The 24,814-nt window shown below is 45.2% G+C and overlaps 1 protein-coding gene across 1 annotated transcript; it reads right to left on the bottom strand.

Moving 5' to 3' along the window:
- Positions 1-345: 345 nt before the first annotated feature.
- On the bottom strand, positions 346-24,175 carry LOC307098699 (granzyme H-like; the record flags this gene model as incomplete). The annotated part of the gene is made up of 6 exons (XM_079769728.1): positions 346-525; positions 1,129-1,386; positions 1,571-1,706; positions 2,206-2,353; positions 3,385-3,494; positions 24,093-24,175. 6 exons carry the CDS (start codon positions 24,173-24,175, stop codon positions 346-348), a joined length of 915 nt encoding a protein of 304 aa, XP_079625854.1.
- Positions 24,176-24,814: the final 639 nt, after the last annotated feature.

The raw sequence follows: 24,814 nt of genomic DNA, 5'->3' as shown, positions 1-24,814 counted from the left end.
AATAGGTAAGACCTTCACACTGAGCCCTGGAACAGAGAGATTCATGTTTTCTCCTAATGGTGCTCCTCTCGCCCCGGTAGAAGGGCGGGCCCTGCAGGTGCAGGTTTGGCCAAGAAGGAGCTGGTAACAGCTTTACATGGGGTTTGGTGGTGGTGGTGGTGGGGTGGGTGACAGGGAAGCGGAGGAAGTAGAACAGAAAAGAATTGTGCTATTGGCCTTCTGAGCACAGAGCTGGTGCCTGTGAATGAGGGTCAAAGAATAAACAACAAACTAGCTCTTCTCATCAGCTAAGAGACATTTATTCAGTTGCTGGCACCACCTCCCTCCCGGCAGTGTGATCCTGGATTAGCTCCAGAGAAGATAGTCTGGGTCATGCCTTTGGAGGTTTTTCATGGTTTCTCTTATCCAGGGAAGGAAACTGGCAACTTTGGTGTAGACCTTTGGGGGTTGCCAACCACAAGGGCTTCCATAGGAGACAATGCCCTGGATTTCATTTTTACACAGGAACGGTCCTCCGGAGTCCCCCTGTGGACCGAGAGAGGAAAGAACTGAGTCACTTCTCCTGGCCCTGCCCTCCACCCCTCACCTCCAAACCCCTCTCAGAGAAGGCTGCCTTGCATGGTTTCCACCTTGGAGATAAGCGGACAGGCAGGTCACTGTGGTCCCCTCAGCCTGGACATTGTCACTGCTTCACTTAACCTCAGGTGGCGGCTCCCTCTGCTCCCCCAGATCTCTGATTTTCTGGCTATGAAGGTCCTGCGGGGCTGTGACTGCAGTCTACTGTGTAAGGACCCGAGAGCAGGCAGGTGGGGCTGACACTTAGCATGGAGAAGGAGCCACCAGGTATAACTACTGCACACCCAGAGAATAGTTATCTAACTGCAGTGTCCCGGCGTGGGCCAGTATTGCAAATTCACCGTCTGGAGAAGCACCATGTTTAGAGTGACCATAGGCCCTTGTAGCCTCTCAGAGGGGCTATTCCTCCCAGCTCTGGCGGCTCCTCACTTTTCCTCTTGGGGAGAAAGATCATAGCCTAGAGGGTGAAGGATTCCTCTCCTTCCTCACATCCCAGTCTATATCCAAACATCCCTCTTCCCATAGCCAAGCTAGGCAGATGTTCAGTATCACCTTAAAGGAAGCCTTAGGTTCTCTTGGGTTCCCCACACACAGTTGAATGGTCCTGTTGTAATTGTTAAAACGCCTTTCACACTCCGAATCCTTCTGCAGGGTCAGCTCTACCTCCTGCAGAGTGTCTGATAAAGAGCAATTCATTTTGGCCCGCCCCCATCCGGCCACAGTGCACTTTTGTCCTGGACTTGGCAGGTCCTTGCCTCTTGGCAGTAGGAGGGGCTTCACAGCATCAGTTTGCTTGATGTTTCTCTCCAGCTGATGGGGAAGAGGCAAGGGAGCCCAGGTCAGCCAGTGCATCTGGGCCTGGAGACCATGATGGGACACCTGAGTTACTGGGACTAGTCAGTTGACTGGAGTGGGAGGAATGGAAAGGACAGGTCAGAGTCAGAAGAGAAACAATAAGATCTCAGAACTGCAAGAGCAGCAGGAGGTTTCCTACCTGCAGCAACATGATGTCATTGGAGAGTTTATTCTCATTATAGTCTGGGTGTGGGATGGCTCTTTTCACTGGGATTTTCTGCCAGGTCTTCTCCTTCTTTTTGATGTTGTGGGCCCCCAGGGTGACACTGATTGACCTTCACAGAGAACAGAGTGGGTGAGTTTGGGGGGGAGGTAGAGTCATAAGAGATACATGCTAGGGATTATGAAAGGCAGGTCACAGCTGGTGCAGGTCATAGGGGCCAGGGACTCGGTGATTCTGCTTCTCCACCACACTGAGGTCAGAGATAGGGAGCTCTCTATTGCCCTCAGGAAATGTCATGAAATTACTTGCATTTGCATTTTGACCCTAATGCATGTGTTTATGGTCCACAGCAGCTTTTTTTGGCCAGTGTGTTTGTTCTCTTCTCAATTGTGTTCCTTGCTTTCACCTCCGACCCTCTGAGCCCAAAGCTTAGCTGTCCTATTTCTCAGGCTCTCCTTGCTCTGTCATGATCTCAGAGGGCTCCTCTGATGAGGTCTCATGGACTTGAGTTTCCAGGAGCCTGAAGACCTGCCCTGAACTGTAGCTCCTGGGATGAAGGTCAGGGTCCCTGTAGGGGTCTCAGGAGGTGTATCCTGGCTGCAGCCTCTCACCTTCCATTGCAGTGAGCAGCTGTCAGAACAAAGTCGTCTCCCACAAGGACACCGCCACACCTGGAATCCCCCTTCTCCCTTTTAACGTGAAGGTAGGCCATGTAGGGTCGGGAGTGGGGCTTGGCTTCATGTCCCCCGATGATCTCACCTGTAGAAAAAAATCCTGTTGTACTTTTTGCCCCCCCCCCCCCGCCACCACCCCGGGTGTGTACCAGGCTGGCATTGGCTTGATGACTCATGTGGCTGGGCACTTGGGAGCCTAGGGTGGCGTAGAGCTGGGAGTAGGTAGGGACGCGCCTCAACTTTCTATTCTGAAAAAGGAAACAGCAACAAGCTGGGTCTGTGACTTTGCCTACCACATAGTTGCAGGTGAGAATAGGCGTCTTAGGAACAGGGAAGGCCTGGAGGCTCCTGATAATTCCTTTCCTGACTTCGCTGGGTGTTGGGTGAGCTTCTGAGGCCCCTGTGGTGCTGTGATGTCCAGGGCAGTGTGCTTTGCAGTGTCCAGGACTTAAGTTTAGGGATCTAGATGCTGACACGTGGGGAGGTGCCATGTAAGTGTTTGTTGGCTGCTTGGAGGGATGGCTCCCAATGGGCCTCCAGAGGAGGGTTGGTAAGACCAGTGCTGTGGTATTCTGGAAAGCAGAGAAGTTTGGGGTTTCCAATCTCAGTGGCTCATCCTTTAAGGAGTGGACCTGCTAAAGGCCTGGGAATAAAAGCCGAGCTGGAGAAAGGGACTGAGATGGAGCAGAGGAAGCAGCAGTCTTCTGGGGACGGTGACACCACCAACTGTGGGGTCTGCTGAGCTCTGGGCTTCTCTCCTAAGCAGACCCTGAGGACAGCACCTGTCTCATCAGAGACATGGAAGCCAGGACTGCTATGCCCTCTGCAGTTTCCCAGCCTCTGCCATACACTTCTAGGAAGTTCCACTCTCCACATGGCATAGGTAGGGTCTGGGGAGGGCATTGTGCCCACTGGCTTTTCTTGAGAATAGGCTTCTGCCCTGTCTTTTCTGCCTGTGGCTCATCCAGCATCATGTGTGTGGGTCTGAGATGGGTTGGGAGTTGGGGTTCAGAGCATTCCTGGTGGAGAGCTGGATCAGGGATGTGCAGAAGGGCCAGCAGGTCTGTGCCAACTGTGAGATGGGTGGGGCCTGTGAGGTTAGGGAGGGTCACTCACCTGCCTCCGCACTGGGGAGTAGGAAAAAGGCCAGCAGGAGCACGAGCAGGGGTGGCTGCATCTTCCCAGGAAGGCTGCTCAGGTCGGAGCTGCTGGTGTTTCTCTGTGCTCTCCGTTAGCGCCCAGAAGAGGAAGGAGGTATGGGTGGGCTCTGTGACCTGAGTCCCTCTCTGGTTTTATAGTGCTTCATCCCAGAAGGCTTTTTATGAAGCATCTCTGCCCCCACATCTCCTTCCTGATGATGGTCTCTGCCTGGGTGGTTGTGTAAGAACTATGAAGTGACCATATCAGTACCCACAGCTGATGACTCAGAGCAGATATTAGAGCAGACTCCAGCCCTGAGCAGGAACCCATGGGTACAAGTTGGGGCCTGTGGCATGTGGTACTGGAGCCCGGAAATCTGAGTCCCCAGTGAGAGAACCCCTATGCCTCATCTCCATGCAACTAAGTCCATCAGGGTAATTTCTTTGCTTGTGTCTGTTTAGGTCCTTCTCTGTTCAATGGCCAAACCTAGTAGAGATGTGTCTCCTTCCTCTATAGTAGCGATTTTCAACTTTTCAATCTCATAGCACAGGATCTAATTACTAAAATTCTGTGGCACACTAAATATATATATTTTTACAGATTTCACAATAAATAGTTATAATTTTGATTGATTTATTACAAGTAATTAAGTACCCTTTTTGCTCCAAAGTGACTTAAAAATATATCAAGTGCCTATCCTTGTATATAAGAATTTCTGGTACCAAAAATTAACTAATCACACACAACAATATTATATAATGTGACCAATAAAATGCAACTCTATTATATGACCCATATGTTTATAGGGCAAGACATGGCATTCATACCAGATAACTTTTGTGTTGGTTGTTGTCATTTTTTAAAATATGTATTTTTTATTGCTTTCAGAGTGGAAGGAAAAGGGAGCGAGAAATGAAATATCAACGAAGAGAGAGAATCATTGATCAGCTGCCTCTTGCAGGCCCCACACTAGGGATTGAGTTTGCAACCTGGGCATGTGCCCTGACCAGTAATTGAGCCATGACCTTCTGGTTCATAGGTCGGAACTCACCACTGAGTCACACCAGCTAGGCTGTTGGCATCTTTTTATTTGCTGACCTAAGGGAAAATAGGTTAGTGCTCCTGACTAAATAGTCTGGTATTGATGTTTTAAAAGTTCTTGTGAGGCACTGGTTGAAAACCGCTGCTTTAGAAAGAGCTGACCATCTGCTGGGGGAGACAGAAACATCAGGGAGCAGAGTACTGAGTGGGAAGGGCCACGGTAGAGTGATGCACAGGGGAGGCACAGAGCATCACCACCATCTACTAAACCGACATAGCAACCCATTCACCATCACAGTGTCCTCCCGAGGGGTTTTATTTACAAACTAGAAGCCCGGTGCACGAAATTCGTGCACTGCGGGGGGTTGTCCCTCAGCCCAGCCTGTACCCTCTCCACTCTGGGACTCCTGGAGGGATTTCCGACTGCCCGTTTAGGCCCGATCCTGGTGACATCCCTCTCACAATCCAGGACTGCTGGCTCCCAACTGCTTGCCTGCCTGCCTTCCTGATTGCCCCTAACCGCTTCTGCCTGCCAGCCTGGTTGATGCTTAACTGCTCCCCTGCCAGCCTGTTTGCCCCCAACTTCCCTCCTCTGCCAGCCTGGTCACCCCTAACTGCCCTCTCCTGCAGGGTTGATCACCTCCAACTGCCCTCACTTACAAGCCTGGTCCCTCTCAACTGCCCTCCCTTGCAGGCCTGGTCCCTCACAACTGCCCTCCCTTGCAGGCCGGATGCCTCCCAACTGTCCTCTCCTGCTGGCCATCTTGTGGTGGTCATCTTGTGTCCACATGGGGGCAGAATCTTTGACCACATGGGGGCAACTATATTGTGTGTTGCAGTGATGATCAATCTGTATATTACTCTTTTATTAGATAGGATAGAGGCCTGGTGCACGGGTGGGGGCCAGCTGTTTGCCCTGAAGGGTGTCCCTGATCAGGGTGGGGGTTCCCTTGGGGTGTGGGGCGGCCTGAACGCGGGGCTGTGGTGGTTTGCGGGCCGGCCACGCCCCCTGGCAACCCAAGGGGAGGCCCTGGTATCTGGAATTTATTTTCCTACAATTGAAACTTTGTAGCCTGGAGCGGAGCCAAGCCTGGGGCTCTGGCAGCCATTTCTGTGGCAGTTAATTCACCTTCTACAATTGAAACTTTGTTGCCTTAATCGGGTGAGCCCGGCCAGGGTGTGCGAGAAGCTTTGCTTCCCCTGTTGCTGCCGGCAACCCTGGCCTGCTCTCTCAAGCTCCATTCTGCTGCCATTTGTTTGAATTTGTTTACCTTCTATAATTGAAACTTTGTAGCTTGAGTGGAGGCTTAGGCCAGCAATGGCTATGGAAAGCTTGGCTTCCTCTGTTACCTGGGAAAGCTTGCTCTCTGTGGCTGTAGCCATCTTGGATTGGGGTTAATTTGCATACTCGCCCTGATTGGCTGGTGGGCATGGCTTGGCTGGTGGGCATGGCTTATGTAGCGAAGTGATGGTTAATTTGCATATTACCATTTTATTAGAGAGGATGCTCAGTGATAGAATCCATCCGTCTTATCAACATTTTTAACCAAAGTCTGTCCTTGACATGCATTGGCCTAGAGTAAGGAATCACTGTAGCCTTTGTAGATGAACCCACTGATTGGCTTAGCCTAGGTCATCTTTACTTTGGGTTGGCTGGGTTCAGTCCCACCCAAACCACATGAACCAGGACTGGAAAGAGCAGTTTCCCCGAAGGAAGTTCAGGTACTAAATTGTTGATATCGAGTGAAGTGAGAAAGCGTGCTTGTCAACCAAAGACCGATAATTGTCCTTTCAGTGTCCTCTGTGCTCTGTGCAGAGCCACACTTCTGCTAGAGCAGGCTTGGCACATAATAGGCTCACACCTGCTAAGCCAATTGTGCTGATGAGCTCACTGCACTGTGAAGGATCGTTGCTTCTAAATGGCCTTTGCCCAATTCTGTCCAAAGATTGACTAAGCTTCTCTGAGTGGTTAGAGTCTGGTAATTAAAATGTCCACCTTTATGTTTTCTGTTTTTTTACAATTTTTCTATGAGGAGTATTATGTATCAAAATACATAACTTCAGTGTAAACATCTTCCTTGTCATACCACCTTGTCATACCACTCCAAACCTCTCGTTGTTTAACTCAGCCTGCCTCGTAGTAGACGTTTACACAATAAAGAACCTTTCTGATGACAGTGGTAAATATGCTCATTAAGAAAGTTGGCCTTTCGTCCTGCAGAGAGCGCAGGTGTCTATTAAGGCAGCTTTGGCAGCAGCCTCTGGTCATGTCCTTGTTTCTTCTTTTGTCCAGCTCCTGTTTTGGCATTTTCCTGCTGAGACTGAATCCTCTGCTTCTACTGTCTCAGACCTTAGGTGAAAACCTGAAGCTGCTTTTCTAAGAAACTGTTAATCAGCAAAAATACAGGGGCAAAAGGATCACTCATTTCATGCTGAGACTTTTTGGGCTTCATGCAAAGATAGTTCTTTGTAAATGTACAGTTGACTCTAATTTGGAAATATGAAAATCATATCATTTTTGTTATAAATTTTTTTGTAATTATAATTATATTGATGCTCATATTGTATTAAATGACTCATTTAATAATGAAATACCCGTACTTTGGTTTAAAAAAGAAAGAAAATTTGGAAAGTAGAAAGGAAAAAAGTCACTCATTTGCTCACCCCCCACAGACAGTGTTACCATAAGAAGTTCATTTTAAATACTTAGGATCACATTACACATACAATACAATATTGTTTTATCTTCTTTTAACCCTACAACATGAGAATTTCCCCCAGGTTCTTAAAAAATCTATTATTCAATACCACTGTAACCTTTATTTCCTAGTTATTAAAATTTTAGCATGCAACTAATTTTTATAATCATTGGAAAATTTTAAAAGCAATTTAAGAGGAACCACTAAAATGACCTGATTTCAGATTGTTCATTGATAATCATCTTTACTGTATTGAGGTATGAACTAACATATTTTACTCTCATGTATATCTGCATTTTTAAAACTGAAGATTATGTTAAACATAAGATTATATTATAACCTTTATTAAATATTGAGATGAAATTCACATAACATAAAATTATTTTAAAGTGTACAATTTAGTGATATTTAGTGTATTCAAAATGTTGTGCAACCACCAGCTCTCTCTAGTTTCCAAGCTTTCTCATGCCAGAAGAACATTTCATCCATACCCATAAAGTTGTTAACCATTAAGTTGTGTGTATCCACAAACTAATGGGTACTTAATCACTTTCTATTCTCCCTCTTCTAGCAACACCCCTTCCTAGCCATTGGCAGCCATTAATCTTATTCCTGTCTCTATGAATTTGCGTATTCTGTATATTTCATATTAAAGGAATCATGAAATATGTGAGCTGTTGTGTTTGGCTCCTATCACTTAGGGTAATGATTTTGAGGTTCATCCAAGTTGTAGCATATATCAGTATTTTTTATGGCTAATAATTTTCCGTGTGTGTGTGTGTGTGTGTGTGTGTGTGTCCCAATTTACCCCTTTATCTGTCAATTGAAATTTGGGTTATTTTCACCTTTTGGCTATTATGACAAATGCTGCTATAAATATTTGCGTAAAAACTTCCGTTTGGCCCTGGCCAGTTTTCTCAGTGGTTAAAGCATTGATACTTGGATCAAGGGGTCTCAGGTTCGATTCCCAGTCAGGTGCATGTACCTCAGCTGCGGTTCAATCGGCAGCACAAGTCAGGGTGTGTGTTGGAGGCAACCAATCCATGTGTCTCTCATGTCAATGTTTCTATCTTTCTCTTCCCCCTCCTTCTTCCTTTTCTATTTGTATAAAAATCAATGGAAAAATATTCTCAGGTGAGGACTTAAAAAATAAACACCCTCCCCTTCCTGCAAAGAAACCAAAATACTTCAGTGTGGACAATATGTTTTCATTTCTCTTGGCTATATGCTTAGGAGTGGAATTGCTGGGTCATATGGTAATCCAAGGTTTAAGTTTTTAAGGAATCGCTAAACTCTTCATTGCAGTGGTTGCATCATTTTACATTCCCACCAGCAACATACAAATACTTCCATTTTTTCACATCCCACCAACACTGGTTATTATTATCATCATTGTTTTTATTATAGCCACCTTAATAGGTATGGAATGGCATCTCATTGTGGTTTTGGTTTACATATTATTAATAACTAATGAGGTTTGGCATCTTTCCCAGGGTGGCTGGTCATTTGTGTATCTTCTTTGGATAAATGTTGACCTTTCTCACCATCCCCATTCCTGTGTCCCTCACTATTTGGTTTGGTTTTTCAAAAGTTGCTCTGGAATCTTGAACATAGCCACTTTGACATGCTATGCCGATGAGGCTGAAAAGGAAAGAGTGGGGAGTTCAGCGAAACTTTTCTTTTAACCTCAATGGATAGTCAAATGGCCAAGACCATGTAGGAAAGTTCTCCCAAATTTAGAAGTAGAGATACCAAGTTAGGGGAGGGGAAAGCTTACTGAGGTGGCAGACACGTGGAAAAGGGTGTGAAACAGGTACCTTCCTAAGAAAGAACCCCACCTGGGAAAAGCCTCACTGCAGCGACTAAGTTTCTTTCTAGATGTGTCCAAAGTTGAGTCAAAGTAAAAGATGGTGAAATTTATCTGTGATTTGTAATCTTAAGAACCTGAGTCTAAGTATAATTAATCATATATCTGGAAAAGAAGATATGAAAATAGTATCTAACAACTTAATGGTGGCTAATATTGATTGATCTCTGACCATAGATCCTCACTTCACCCTTTGAGTGAGCTACTTATATTTCTTTCATTTTACAAATGAGAATTCTCAGACCCCTAGAAAGTAGGGGGCATGCTCTATATCACTCAGATCATAAGAGTGAAGGGGAACAGTGATTATAATGCAGGGATGAGGTTCCATAGTCTGAGATCTTATCCACAACTCTATAAACATCATCATTTTTTATATTGTTCCAGGAATCTGGGGGAAAATAAAGGGTGTGAAGAATAAAAGTTTCTGTCTATATGTCTAATGTGGGACACTTGTTCTCTTAGAAGAGGAAGCTATCACAGTGGCTACCATATTGTGATGGAAAAGTTCATTGAGATCCCGTATTCCCTTTGTTCTTATCCTTTCCAAGCATGTCAAACTTGCTGGTGGCAGGCCGCATGCCTCGTTTAGGCCGTGAGTTTGACATGCTTGTGTCCCTGATCTTCCTCAACATGTAGGAGAATGCCATGTCCAGCCCATGATGGGCAATCAATTCCCTTGGGCCTTATCCACTCACCAAATCACATCTAGTTCCTATTGCAACTGCGCAGGGTCTTCCCTTATAAGCGAAGACAATGGCACACTGACATGACATTCCCACACTCACACATGGCATTTGAGGCTGCTGCTATAAACCAATTTCCCTGAGCCTGATCATTCTCAAGTTATGCCTACAATTAGAACCTACAGGCATAAGGGACCAGAACTTGGCTGATTTGATCTGTCCATGAGACTCCACTGTGTTGTTGAGAAGAGATTCTTCCCACATTTAGGGGTTTTCTATACATTCCTATTAGGAAGGTGTACATGACATTAAAAACAGGTTTGAGAGAGAGATCTGTCAGTGAAGGAGAACCTGGGTCATGTGTTGGTGTGGGATAATTGTGCTTCTATCTGGCCCCTGTAGTATTAACGATGAGGGAGAGAGGGCAGGGATGGGGAGGGGAAAATATATATAAGACAGATGGATATCTGTGAAATTTCCAGAGTTTTGGCATCCACTAGAACACTCTTTAATATTTCCTATGGCCCAGCCAGCAACAAAGAGCAAGGTTGGAATGTTGGGTTGGGGATAATTCAATGAAACTCTGGAGTGAGCAAATGTCTGGGGTGATGAGTAAAGAGGGAACTACAGAGAAAAGGGGAAGTGAGCTTGAGTGAAGACTGCATGCCTACCCCCAGAAAAATAAGGTAAGTATAACAATAGAGACCCCTCCAATCAATTGGTGTTGATTGTACTTCTGGGTTAGAGAGAATTGGAATGGAGCCATGTTCTGGGTTGTGCTGTTGCTTATGATGTGACCTTGGATCAACTTCTCCCCCAGTCCCCGTTCTTCACATGAGGATCTTTATCTACCCAGGAACTTTGCTCACCAAGGTCATTTCTTTTCCCCAAAACATTTACATTAGTTCCTTTAAGGCTGAAAGGTCACACCACACCCTTCTGGATTGAATGGGTTCTTTCTCTTCCCATCTCACACAGGTGTACTGTTTCTTACCACATCTGTACGGGATGTGGCCAAAGGTTTGGTTTGGGCTAGGTAAGAGGAATGCTATTGAATCATTTACCAGAACCTCTAATATATGACTGAAAAACTGGTGGGTTTTTCTTTCTCTCTATTTCACAGTTCAGGGCAGATGTAACAAAGTGTCGTGTTTGGAAAATCTAATTCACACCTACAGATGTATTTGTCACAGCCCTATCTGTCTCCTAGTCTTGGTATGACATCTCCTACTTGTAGATATTCCCCTGGTATTAAGTTCCTCTGTTTCTGACCAAATACCAGGAAGCCACACTGGAGCCATATGTGAACAAAGCAGAAGATCTAGAGCATCCCAGCCAGCCCTTCAGAGTCTGCCCAGAACTCAGGTATTGCAGTGACCTGCTAGGCCTCTGAGAGCCGTTTACCAGTGGAACTGTGGCAGGAGGATTGACTGTGATATCAATGACTATACTATTCTCTCTGTATTCTCCATGCACAATCCTTTGTCAGCATCTCTAGTGTGTGTTTGCAAAACTAGACATTTTTTATGTTCCTTTGTCTCAGGTTCCTAAGCCTGGAAGACTGAACCTGTTACTGGACCATGGTTACTTCACTAAGTCTTTAGGAGTTTGTTTTCTGGCCCCCTTTGGCATCCTATGCTAATACTTAGGCTGTACAGCTACAAGCATTTCAAATGCCTACACATAAGTGCTGACTCGTAAGCGGTACTTTAACTCCTGAGGAGATAATTGCGACCAGAATCAGTGAGATTAGCATTGGTTTGTGTCTATGACTTGGCCCCTTTCTCCCAGAAATTTCATCTTTGTCACAGTTTCACAGTAGCAGAAGGTCAAGCTTTTTTCTTGACCTCATAGAGAATATAATAGATAACGGGAGAAAAGTCTTGTCTCAAGAGAATCCACCCTGGGCTCTGCTGAGTGTCCCAGAGGAGAGGGTTTCCACTGACAAATGAGCTCCCCGCTGACTCATGTAGGGAGACGACCTAGCTGTATTTAGGTAATTTGAGTCTGTCATTTGGGAGCTGTTCTGTGTGTGTGTGTGTGTGTGTGTGTGTGTGTGTGTGTGTGTGTGTGTTTGTGTGTGTGTGTATGTGTGTTAACATAAGTACAGTGTGGGGGAAAGAGGGAACTTGAAGGGCATGAATATGAATCTGTACCTTACTATGCTCCAGAACATTTGTAATTTATATGTTATCTCATTGAATTCTCCACCTTCTGCATGGGCATCATCATTAATCATATTTTAAAATGAAACAGACTCAGAGATATTGTCATGTGCTCAAGGTCACATGGTTACAGAAAGTGCACACACATGCACATGCATGCGCGTGCACACGCACACACACACACAAACACACACACACGGAACACATGCCTGCCAAACCGTGAACAGTCCTTTATGCCACTCTAAGAAGTGGTGGAGCCATAGCTGGCAGATTTTAGCTCAGCAAAAAGTGTGTTTCTTGGAATGGCTGCTCAGGTAGCCCAGGTGCTTTCTCTCCAGACACCTGTTGCAACAGAGGCTGGAAAACCTCTTAGGGGCCCTGAAACTTGGGCATAAAATGACTTTTAAGACCCCTTGCAGTTCTGAGCCTGTTAGAAGAGACCTGACCTGGGGATTAGGAGCCCAGGGCTCCAGTTCCATTAAGTGTCTCGATTGCTAATTTTTGGGCCTCATTGTCCTCTTCTAACAGGAGGAGATTGGGCCATGCAGAGGCTTTCAAAACATTGCTGAGCATAGAAACCTTTCCTTGACTGGATTATATTTGTGTCAATGTAGCTTTATGAAATCATATATCTATATTTATACCTATATCTATAGTCATGTACATGGGCACAGGAAGACATTTATATATTTATATATGTGCACATTTTATATGAATACCTGCACACATATGTATATTTGTGTGTGCTTGTGTGCATGGTTGCATATTTTTGTTTGTTTGATCCCTTCATTTTCTTTTTCTGAGCATGAACTTGGTACATCTTTATTTCAGGACTTTCAGCACCCAGACAGAAGCTGCGTGAAGTCATCTGTTCTCTCCTCATTACAAAAGTGACCAAGATCATTGAGATATTCTGCTACAGTGGTCTTTGAGGGCAACAGGACATGAGAAGACATACCCTCGAGGGTGATGCAAACCCAGAAAGAGATATTTCTCACGTATGAAAATGAGTTTGGTATCAGTGTGTGTGTTTTTGATTGGGGAGTATTCATCTATAACTGTCACTGAACTTAACTCCAAAGCAGCACCCAGATCGGCATCAAGACCTGGGAAGGGTTGGCTGCTGTCATGCCTGGCTAGACTGACCCAGCCACAGGGGGACCAGTGTCAACAAAGCATCTCATGCCACACGTGCGGCCTTCCAGCTAAGAGCTGGATGACTGTGAGGATCACCAGGGGCTTGGAATCTAAGGACATAGCTGTACCACGATAGCCTGCGGTTGGAGGCTGTTTTTCATTTTTTTCTGTCAGCACGTGAGCCGGCCTGACCTGATGTGATGATGAGGAAATGCGGCATCTCTTCCATGCCAGAGTTTAGAGTGAAGTTTATCCCCATAGGCTACCTTTATGTGAACCATGAAGAAATGGCTCCCCTGGTTGTGTTTTAATTCCCTGTATCTCCCCTTCATCCAGAGGTGGGGCTCCACTGACCACAGAACTGGAAAGTGATTTTCAGTCCCAAACATTGCTGTTCCGAAGGTTAATGTGACAATGCACAGGGAAACTGGAAGTCGTAACGCAGAAGAATAGCATCCTCTTACAGGATGATTTTTATTGTGTGGATTTCCACCCAGATTCGGGCCATCTGACCAACCCTTATGAAAATGAGTTTGGTGTCAGTGACTTGGGGAAATTCTGATGAAAGTCCTTTAGGGTGTGAGTTTGATGAGGGCCAGGACAGTGCCGGCCATGTTCACTTCTGAGCCTTCGGTGCCTGGCACATAGTGGGTGCTCAATATCTAGTTGTTTGCTAACTGATGGCAAAGTAGTGCCATCCAGTTCTGCTGCAAAGACTCCTTTCCTTACTGTGTTGGTAGCTGTAGCCCAGGTGGGCAGCACGGGTCTCAGACTAGAAGCCAGGTTACCATGGATGACCAAGGGACTGGCTGAAAGGGGCTGGGCTTGGAGTGAAAGGCCTATCAGGGGACTCTGAGCCCCTGGGGGACATGGAGCTGGATGTGAGGGGCTCAGTCACAGGAGGTGTGGAGAAGGGTCAAGCTGGGTCATAACACAGCAAGGGTTTGTGAGGAGAGGGTAGGAGGTGGGGGTGAGCAGAAAATAGAAAATGGGAGAAATGAGAGCAGAGAGAACAGAGGCAGGCCTGGCCCACAGCTGGTACCCAGTGACTGCTGTTTAATAAATAAAGGAGAGAAGTCAGTGGTTTCTATATAGAAATGGATGTTTATTACGGCCACGGCAGCCTCCACACAGGGCAGTCTACACGCTTCCCTAAAGGAAAATGGTCAGCCACAGAGGGGGCAGCGGAGTCACTGATCTCATTGATCTCTTTCTCCAGGACAGGAAGCTCAGGTCTTGGTGAAGACCTGGAGCTGTTCCACTTTTCATCTGAAGAAGTCCACGCCTGGGCCATGTTGATAGAAGCAAGGGGCCTCGGAGCCTCCTGTAGGCAGGGAGAGGCAAGACTGAGCTGGCCTGTTCGAGGTCCTGCTCTCCCTGACTCCCCAGGTGGGTGCCTCGTTTAGGGGGCTGTGTGGGGATCAAGGATAGTCCTGGGGTCCTGGCCTTGAGTGTTCTCCCAGCTCCACGTGGCCGAGACCCTGCCCACAGAGCTTGTGTGTGGCGGTATCTGTGTGGGCTTGAACTTGGCTCTCCCTGGGAATCCAGGCTTGGAACTGCAAAGCCCTGAGGGATGGCCCAATTTTCTTCACACCAAAGCTTAGTTCAATAAGCAGTAGCCACACTAGTGGTAGAGGGTGCCTATCTCTATTTAGTCCTCTCAGAGGATGTGGCTTTTTCTGAGGCAGCTACCCCAGGGGACTCAATGTAACTTCCAGATAAGGTGGTGTATCAGTTTCCTGTGGCCACTGTAACAAGACATCATCAACTTGATGGCTTAATAAAACAGAAATGTGTTCTCTCACAGTTCCAGAGGCCAGAAGTCTGACCCCAGTTTCATGGGACTAAAATCAAAGTGTCAGCCAGTCGTCTCACCTCTGGAGGTTCTAAGGTGGAATCAGTTTCTTGCGTCTTACAGCTTCAGGAACTACATTTCTTGGCTCATGGCCTCTTCCTCCATCTTCAAAATATAAAAGAATAAAATGAAAAAATAATACAAATAATCCAAGATACAGGCAAAAATTAATATCACCTGATATTCACCACCTAGTTACAACCAATGATTTGGTATATGTATATATTTTGCTAATTCTCACCCGAAAACACTTTTCCATTGATTTTTATAGAGAGTGGAAGGGAGGGGGAGAGACAGAGAGAAAAACATGGATTTAAGAGAGATGCATTGATTGGTTGCCTCCATCATCAGGGCCTGGGATCGAGCCTGCAAATGAGGTACATCTTCTTAACCAGAAATTGAACCAAGGACCCTTCAGTCCACAGGCCGATGCTCTATCCACTGAGCCACACAGGCTTGGGCTAGTGTGTATTTTAATAGGAACTTTTCCCTATGTAAATACATATACTTAGCAAAATAAAAATGGGAGAATACCACATATAGGATCATTCCCTAGTATTTTTTGAGATATAAATAACACTGTACGTTTAAGATGTACAGTGTAATGACTCGACTTGCATATATTGTGAAGTGATTACTGCAATAGGTTTAGTTAGCAGCTGTCATCCCTCTACAGTGGTTTGTCTTGCTCTCTGTAGTGCAGGGGATGCTTCAACCTCACCCCTGTGTTCGAGGATTTTTTGTGTGGCGTCTTGTTAATGAACAGTCATTAGTTGTTCTTCTTGTGATAGGGAGCAAAGTGGGGATGACTTGTGTGGCCATCTTGGAGACGTCACTCCTCTACACATAAGGTTGTGTAACGTGCTTTTGTTACTTAGTCATATAAGACTATCAGGAAATAGTAATCATTATGTTAACGGCCACTGCTATTTTGCAATTTGTAGGTAACATGTGAACTACAACAGTTTCCTTAATGACTCTCCTTTTGCTTTATATCAAGATTGTTTCCATTTTTTTTTTCTGGTATGTGTACCACTGTAGTGAATAACCTTTATGTACTTATCCCATTTTTCTGAGGATATATACTTAAAGTGGGTTTGCTAGTTCAAATCATACTTAGATTTTTAACAACTTACCAGACACATTAGCAATTGCTAGCTGAAAAGGTTTTACATTAAATTTCAGAAAATCTGTTTGGCAGTTTCTTCACACCTATGCCTATACTGAATATTGTTATTCTTTTAAATCATTGCCAGTCCAAAAGGTAAAGTGTTACTGGATATTTTAATGATTTTTTATTTTGTCAAAAAGAGGATGCAAATAGCCAGTTAATTTTTTAGCCTGGTTTTCTATAGGGTTCCAAAAATCATATTTTATTATACTCTGATGTGGAAATACCATATTTAATACTTTCTGTGTTGTTATTTAAGCTGTTGCTAATTTTGGTGATTTTAAATAATGTTGAGATGAACATCTTTATGCTCACAGTTTATTGTTTATTGCATGCTGTGTGTGTGTGTGTGTGTGCTGTTTGCTTTGAGTTCTGTTTTTGGAATATCCTCCCAGTAATAGAGATATGTGTCACTTAACTGTTTCTTCTTGCTGCTGAGAAACTTATGAAGGAAAGAAGACATCTAAGATCCTGGCCCATCAAACACTCTGTTTTCTTATCTGTCATTACTACAGTGCAATACCATTTCACCATTGCATTTCTCACCTTTAGGATCTTAACTTTACATGGGTAGATAGGCCCAGAGTTCCTATCAGGTGCTAGCAAATGATGAGAAGAAAGAGAAGGCTTAACCTATCCTTGTGAGGTTCAAAGTGTTGGTGAAGGGTTTTTTATCTCTCCTTTTACTCCAGCTTTGGTCCCACTAGATATATCTAGTACATTGCACCCATCCAGTGCAGAATACATATTTTCATAAATGAATTCATCATTTATATAAGTCTTTGGAATGCTTTCTGGCCCAAAAATAACATGAGAAATCAATAAAATGGTAATTAAAAAGATATAAATACTCACAAGTAAAAACAAAATTTAAAAAGAAATATTTTGAATTGAATAATACCAATAACAGTACTTAAAAATTGTGGGATGCAGCTAAAGCAGGTAAAGAAAAATTTAGTCTTAAAAACTTATTTATGACAAAAACTGAAAGTATTGAGATGATCATATAGCCCAATAAGTTAGAAATTAGTAAGTGAAATAAACTCAGTGAAGTAGAAGGAAGAAATAATAAAAGATAACAGAAGTTAATAAAAGGCAAACATACAACAGAGAGGTTTAATAAAGAAAAGATTAATTATTTGAAAAGGCTAATAAAATTGACAAACCTCTGAAGAATCTAATCCAGATAAAAAAGAGAGAAGGTGCAAATATTTATTATTAGGAACTAAAAAGTGAATATTTTTTAAATGTTTCAGACCATTAAAAGCTAAGCCAAAATATTATTTAAAAATACATAACCTTGAAATTCTCATCACATTTACAGTCACAAACACCCTGCACAATGTATCAACCGTCAAAATTAACCCATCAATACATAAAAAAGTTAATACAATATGAGTAAGATAGGTTTATACCATGAATGCAGATCTCATTTAACTTTAGAAAGATCAAGTAATGTAATTTGTTACACAAACTGGAGAAAAATCTTATCATCTCAGTAAGAGAAACATAAGACAGAGATATCTCAATAAACATTTGGTAAAATTCAATATTCATACATGAAAACAAACATAACCTTTTAGCAGTTCAAAAGGGAAAAAATGTCCTTAATTTAAGAAACAATATCTATATAACCATGAAAATGATTTAATGGAGCTCTCATGTAGAAAGAAAACAAGGTTTCCATGTTTTCCAGGAGAAAGTTAGAAATCCCTTCTCTCCAGGTGCCGTACTCACGAAGTGTGTGATACAGATAGTCTTCTCCCAGCTCTTCTCCTGGGGAGACTTGTGTTTGGAAATGATTCAAAATGGGATCCCTTCAGGGAGGTCTACACAGATGAAAGGGGGAGGTGATGAGGAGGAGATCCGAGGGGAACCCAGGGCTGGGCAGAGATGGAGAGGGTGGGGAGGTCTATGGGCACTTTTCTACCTTTAATCCCAGGTCCCTGGACAAGGTCCTCTAACTCTGATGTCTGCCCTGTGTTTGGGGCCCTAGGGTTCCCTTGTCCAGGGGAGGTCATCAGGGCACAGAGGCCAAGCTGCAGTTTTGCTCTGATAGGCACTCCTGCCAATTGCTGTTCCGTGGGGGGTCCAGGTGGGAGAAAGGTTGTTGTGATGACCCCTCACTGAGCTGGGTGGTGAAAAAGCTTTGGTTTCTTCCCCATGCTTTAGACAACCAGAATCAGAAATTTATGGGGCCAGCTGTTTGGGCTCAAGGGATCTATTTAATTTTGAAGAAAAACTGAAAAAGAAGTTGTTATTCTGGGATGTTATTACCTTATTGTCCAGAGCCAGGCTCTCTAAGTCACCCTCCAAGTCTCTTGTTTTAATCCTCACCCAAGGATGTATTTATTGATTTGAGAGAGAGACATAGAGAGAGACACGTACACACACACACACACACACACACACACACACACACACACATCACAGAGAAAAACATGGAAGTGAGAGGTAAACATCGATCCATTACCTCCCATTTGCACTTCGATGGGGGATTGAACTTTCAATCTAGGTTTGTACCCTGAAATGGAATTGAACACCCAACGGTTTTTGTATACCAGAGGTCGCACCAACCAACTGAGCAACCTGGCAGGGGCTACAAACTCCTTTTTCTCTTTTTTTAATGATTAAAGAAAGTGGGCTCTCTCTCTCTCTCTCTCTCTCTCTCTCTCTCTCTCTCTCTCTCTCTCGATTTTACTATCCCTTTAGTTTCGACTCAGAGGAACAGTATACTATGAGGCATGGAACTTTGCTTCCTGAGAGGTCAGATGACAGCAACCAAACAGCTATGATCTCCCATAATCCCACAGCTAAAATTCAGCCCACCTCCAAACATTCCCCCTTCTGAAACCCCACAAAATTCTGGATGTCCCATTTCCCAGATCCTATATAAGATTAGCTTTTGCTGGGTTGAGAGACACTGTTCTTCACAAATACAGTTCTCTCCTACTAGCAAGCAATACATTCAGATTTTCGGCCCAGACACTGAATGCTCTCCCCTTCCTGTGACACTCCTCATAATGGCTCTGGAGAAGTCCCATAGGCTGAGTGACCAAGCTTGCTGAGCCACTTACCTTGTCTCTTAGCGACTTGCTGTGAAGTAGTGGCCAGCTGGGGTAATATCACTATCTTAGGCACTGCATCTGACCATGACCCATTCTCTGTCCTCCCTGTCACTGCCTGGGCTTGCACCTCCTAAACAAATCATTGCCACTGCAATCCCTGCTTGAGGCTCTGTTTCTATAGGAGTCAGAACAGGTCAGAGCAGCAAGTAGTATTTTGGATATTTTTCTCCTTGTATCTCAGGCTGGAAGTTATGCTCAGAGAGTCTTCTCAGAAATTACAAACAAGATAACCTTCCTGGATATCTGTCCATTGAAATATTTTCTTCTCATAGTATTCCCTCCTGGCCACCTTTAGATATTTCTCCACTCGGTTTAATCAAGGTTTGTGATGCCTCTCCTTCTTTCTCTTTACAATGAATTTCTGGGGGAATGACCAGGAATTTCACCTAATTACTTCCTGTTGGTAAAGCCGGCATGGCAGCCTTATAAAGAGCAATCTGAGATTCTCAGGTCCCCTGAGGGTAGGAGGCTTATCCTGTGCTTCTGAAGGCAAAGCACCTCATGGGGAAAATGAGATGTGCACATGGCAAATACTTTAGTAACAAAGGAGGAGCTGGGCTCAGTTCTATAAAGTCCCTGGGAAAAATTGCTAGCCTCAGAAGAGGTGGTCTTTTCCTTCACTCTTCCACATATGCCATTCTTCCTGTGTTACAGTTGTGTGGTGATCTAACCAGACAGTGACGCAGCCAAAGATGAATTGAATGTGCACTCTTGTGTGCTCAATGACAGCCTTGGGGACAATGCACACACATACCTTCATTTAACGCTATCAGGGAATGATGGGGATGATAAGGCATGGTGCAAAATAGAGAAAGTGTGGCCTTTAGGGCAAGGATGAACATGGAGGTATAATGAGAGGCATAGTGAAATATGATAGCTGTGGAGGAAAGGGGCCACATGCTGACCTGCCAAGCTCAGGGCAGGCCTGCATGGCAGTCTTGCAAACTCAGAGACCTAAAGTAACCACAAAGGATGGTCTGAAATTAAACTTTAACTAAAAGCAGTTATGGTGGGCAGTTACATCCTAGGCCCATATCTTCACTGACAAGGTCAACCTTTACCTTAACTGAGCCTATCTGTCTTTTTGCATCTATGATAACATACCCTTGAAATGTCTGGGTAACTTGTAACTTCCCTTTTTTTCTGGAGCACAACCAAATGTGCTGGGCACCAGGACAGATACTACAAATTCCTTCATTATCATGTTAATGGTTCCTGCACCCACCTAAGTATGTGTCCATCATTTTACTTTTTATCCCATCTCAGGGGTTCCCGCTCCCCCCGCCCCGCTTTGCTTTAGCCTACCTCCTTAATCTATGAACAATGAATTTCATGTAACCCACCTATGTCCCTCCTTTGATTGCAATGTATAAATATAAATGTAACCTGCCATTCTCCAGAGCATTATCTCAATTCGTTGAGGTTCTGCTTCCCAGCATATGTTGACAATTTGGCTCAAATAAACTCACTAAAATTCTTTACAGGTTTCAATGATTTTTTTACATTAACATAGCTCATAAATTCCTTAGTAGATAGGAGACTGTTGAAGAATCAAGGATAGAAAAGAGAATGGCTTTTCAGGAGCTTTTTGGGATCCCCAGGGAATGGGGCTTGGAGGAATGTTTTAGCATTGATCAGTTGTCACCAAGTACATTTTGTCAATCCAATGAAAAGCTTTATCTCCTCCTTTTTCTGGCTCTGTATTTCATTTCTGGCTTTTGATCTCATCCCCTTTGACATTTAAAAATTACTTTTAAGTGTTGTTATGTGCAGCCCCCTTCTTGCATATCATTATCTTCCCCCTTTCTAGGAGCATGACATTCTAAAAGTGGACAACAAATGAGTATTTCCAGTGTTGCCTTTTCATATGAAGAATGAATTTCACCTTTAGGAATCTCATTAGACTTTCTCTAGGATTTGCATTTAGTTTTCTGTCATTGTTTAAAACTAGTGGCCTGGTGCCCAAAATTTGTGCATGGGGGGGGGGGGTTGTCCCTCAGCCCGGCCTGCATCCTCTCCAATCTGGGACCCCTTGGGGAATGTCCGACTGCCTGTGGGATCGGGACTAAACTGGCAGTCGGACATCCCTCTTGTAATCCAGGACTGCTGGCTCCTAACCACTCACCTGCCTGCCTGCCTGCTTGCTGATCGCCCCTAACCACTCTGTCTGCCAGCCTGCTTGCCCACAACTGCCCCCCCAGTGGCCTTCTCACCCCCAACTTCCCCCCTTGGTGGCCTGATTGCCCTCAACTGTCCCCTCCTTGCCAGCCTCGTCACAGCCATCTGCACCGCCCTGCTGGCCTGATCGCCCCAACTGCCCTACCTGCTGGCCTGTTTGCCACCTACTGCCCCCCCCTGCTGGTCTGCTCTCCCCGTACTGCCTCCCCCCCCTCCGCCGGCCTACTGGCCCCCAACTGCCCCCCCTCCCAGCCTGCTTGCCCGCAACTGCCCCCCCTCTTGGTATGCTCACCCCCTACTGCCCCCCTGCCAGCCTGCTTGGCTCCAACTGACACCCCCTGCAGGCCTGAACACCCCCAACTTTCCCTACCACGGACCTGATCACCCCCAACTGCCCTCCCCTCCTGATTGCCCCTAACTGCCTCTGCCTTGTCCCTGCCACTATGCCTTTGTCTGGGCGGCAGCCACGGAGCTGGCTTGGGCAACCAAGGAAGCCAAGCCTCCCACCTGCTCTCCAGCTGACTTGGCTTCCTTCATTGTTGGGGTGACCAAGGAAGCCAAGCCTCCTGCCCACTCCAGCTGGCTCCGTGGCTCTGGCTGGTGCCGTCATCTTTGTCATGTTCATTTGCATATTCCCTCCTTATTGGCTGTGGGTGCCGCCATCTTTATTGCAAAGTGATGGTTAATTTGAATATTACTCTTTTATTAGATAGGACTAGAGGTCTGGTTCATCAAATTCATGCACGGGAAGGGGGTCCCCTCAACTCAGCCTGCACTCTCTCCAAATGGAACCCCTCAGAACCCCTGGTTCCTAAATGCTCACCTGCCTGCCAGCCTGATCCCCCTATTTGCTCTCCCCTGCTGGCCTGATCCCCCTAACTGCTCTCCCCTGCCTGCCTGATCACCTCTAACCTCCTCTGCCTTGGCCCTGCCAACATGGTTTTGTCGGGAAGGATGTCCAGAAGGACATCTGGAAGGTCATCCTAAAGATGTTCAGTCTAATTAGCATATTACCCTTTTATTAGTATAGATGCCACCTTGTCCTAAAAATGCAGGTTGTTCCCAGGTTTTCCTATTGTGGAAGGGGAGCCCGCAGCAGCATCCTGGGTTCTGACCAGGACTTATGCGCTTGTGCTTTATCTCAGCAGATGCGATTCCTAGTAGAAGACTCTTGGATGTACCTTGAACATTTCTATCGAATTTGCCAAATCATCCTCCAAAAATGTTGAACACTTTAAACTCCCACCAGCAACCATGGATGTGCCCTCCATCCCACTTTGATGCCAATATCATTGATTTCTCCCTAGAAGCTTCCCTCCCATCAGCCGGGATTGCTTGGTACTTGAACCAACCTCATTGTTCATCTGGGACCTTGATTTCCCGAGATAGAATTGTGGAGGAGGAAAAATAGTTTTCCTGTAACTTTCTGAGTTCTTAGTGGAGGCCCTTGTAATGAAAGACAGATCACCAAGAGAAAAACAAAAGTTCATTAACATGTGTACCTCAAGTATATGTGGGAGAACCCAGGGAAAAATGAGTAACTCCTCAAGGTGGCTTAGAATGCAGATTTAAATACCTTCTTCCTAGGGAAAGGGGACAGGAGATACAGGCCTCTTAGAGGAGAGTAAATGATATTTAGGAAAGATGAATGGGGGTGGGGGGAAATAGTTTTTAACAAAGTTTGGTTGTGATGTCAACTTCTACTCTCCTGTCCTGTGACAGGAGTCAGTCTTCTCTGCCTGATGACACTTCTCCTATGACATTTGAGCTCCTTTTGGGTGGGTCCGATTTTAGGCAGACCAGGAGACTTCAGTGAAAGCCTCTGCATGCATTTGCTGTTTTTCAAGTATCTGCAGCTCAAGATCATCAATATAACAACACAGCATATGTTGGGGTGGAATGTTCTCTGACCTTCAGAATAAACCCAACAAAAGCTTGTTTCCTCTCTTAGATGATTTGCCACATTAGCTTTATTCCCTGGAGACGGTATTCTGACCAGACCTTCCTGGGAGTGGTCATAAAATACCCTGTGCTTGTAGAAAGCTGTGGGCCACATCACTAAATAAACCAGGGGCAGTTTTCTCATCTTGTGGAAAAGGAGATAAAGGTATGATAGTTTATCTCCCTTTCCACAGGTTTCTTGTGGGTTTGTGTCTCTGCTTCCCTCTCGCAATGTTTCAGCTGCCCCCAACTCCTCCCACCCCCCCCACCCCCCCCGCTGCTGGCCTGCTCACACCCAACGCCCATAGCAGCCAGGCAGCTGCTGGGTGCCGGCCTTATGCAGGTTTGTGTCTTGATCTGGTACCCTGCAGCCCCAGCACTGCCATCACAGGGCTTGGGGCTGTGGGGTCCCGGCCTCCCTGCAGGTTTGTGTGTCCCCATCAGGACCCCCACAGTCCCAGCTCCACCATGGTGGGGCTTGGGGCTGCAAGGTGCCAGACTCCTTGTGGGTTTGTGTCCCCGATCCGGGTTTGTGTCCCTGATCCGGCCCCCGCAGTCCTAGCGCTGCCATGGCAGGGCTTGGGGCTGTATGGTGCTGGACTCCCTGTGTGTTTGTGTCCCCATCCGGCCCCCCGCAGCCCCAGTGCTGCCATGGTGGGGCTTGGAGCTGCTGGGTGCCGCTACCTGTCTGCTATGGGCGTGGCCATCTTTGTTGTGTAATTTGCATACTCATTCCTATTGGCTGGTAGCGTAATGGAGTGATGATTAATTTGCATATTACTCTTTTATTAGATAGGATGATAGTGAACCACATACCTGATGCTCCACACCAATATTATCATCTGACGTCTCACCTCCAACCTAAACAGCAGCCAGACTGAGAGGAGGAGGGTACACATGATGTACTCAGGGAAACATGGGACAGGCAAACAATGGGATCACTAGGGGTGGATCCAATGTGATAACCTTGTGCCATGGCTTTCTGATGGGAAGTAGACATTCCAACTTGACTTAGTCATAGTATAACCTTGACAGTCCTTTGATTGCCTTAAATTGAGTAAAAATGAAATAGTCTGTCATAGAAAAAAAAGAAGCGAAATGCTTGGGGGATGAGTTAAGGCTGAGAACTCATTTTTAAAAAAATTTCTTTATTGATTAATGTATCACATATTTGTCCTCATCCCCCCATTCCTATCCTAAACCCCTCCGCACACATGCCCCCACCCCCCTGTTGTCTGTGACCACTGGTTAGGCTCATATGCATGCACACAAGTCTTTTGGTGGATCTCTTCCCCTTATCCCCACCCTCCCCTACCTTCCCTCTGAGATCCGACAGTCATATCTATGCTTCCTTGACTCTGGTTATGTTCTTATTCATCAGTCTATGTTGTTCCTCATTTCCTCTAGATGAGTGAGATCATGTGCTACTAGAAATACACTTATAAGAACCGAAAATGAGACAAGCAATAATGTTTATGCTAAGAGGCAAATGAATCAGTCTGTAGTGAGTTTCTTTCTGGGCCAACAGTTCTTTTGAG

This window comes from Cnephaeus nilssonii (genome assembly GCF_951640355.1).
Source record: "Cnephaeus nilssonii genome assembly, chromosome: 4".
Taxonomy (NCBI): domain Eukaryota; kingdom Metazoa; phylum Chordata; class Mammalia; order Chiroptera; family Vespertilionidae; genus Cnephaeus; species Cnephaeus nilssonii.
This window is presented reverse-complemented; position numbering and strand designations above follow the sequence as displayed.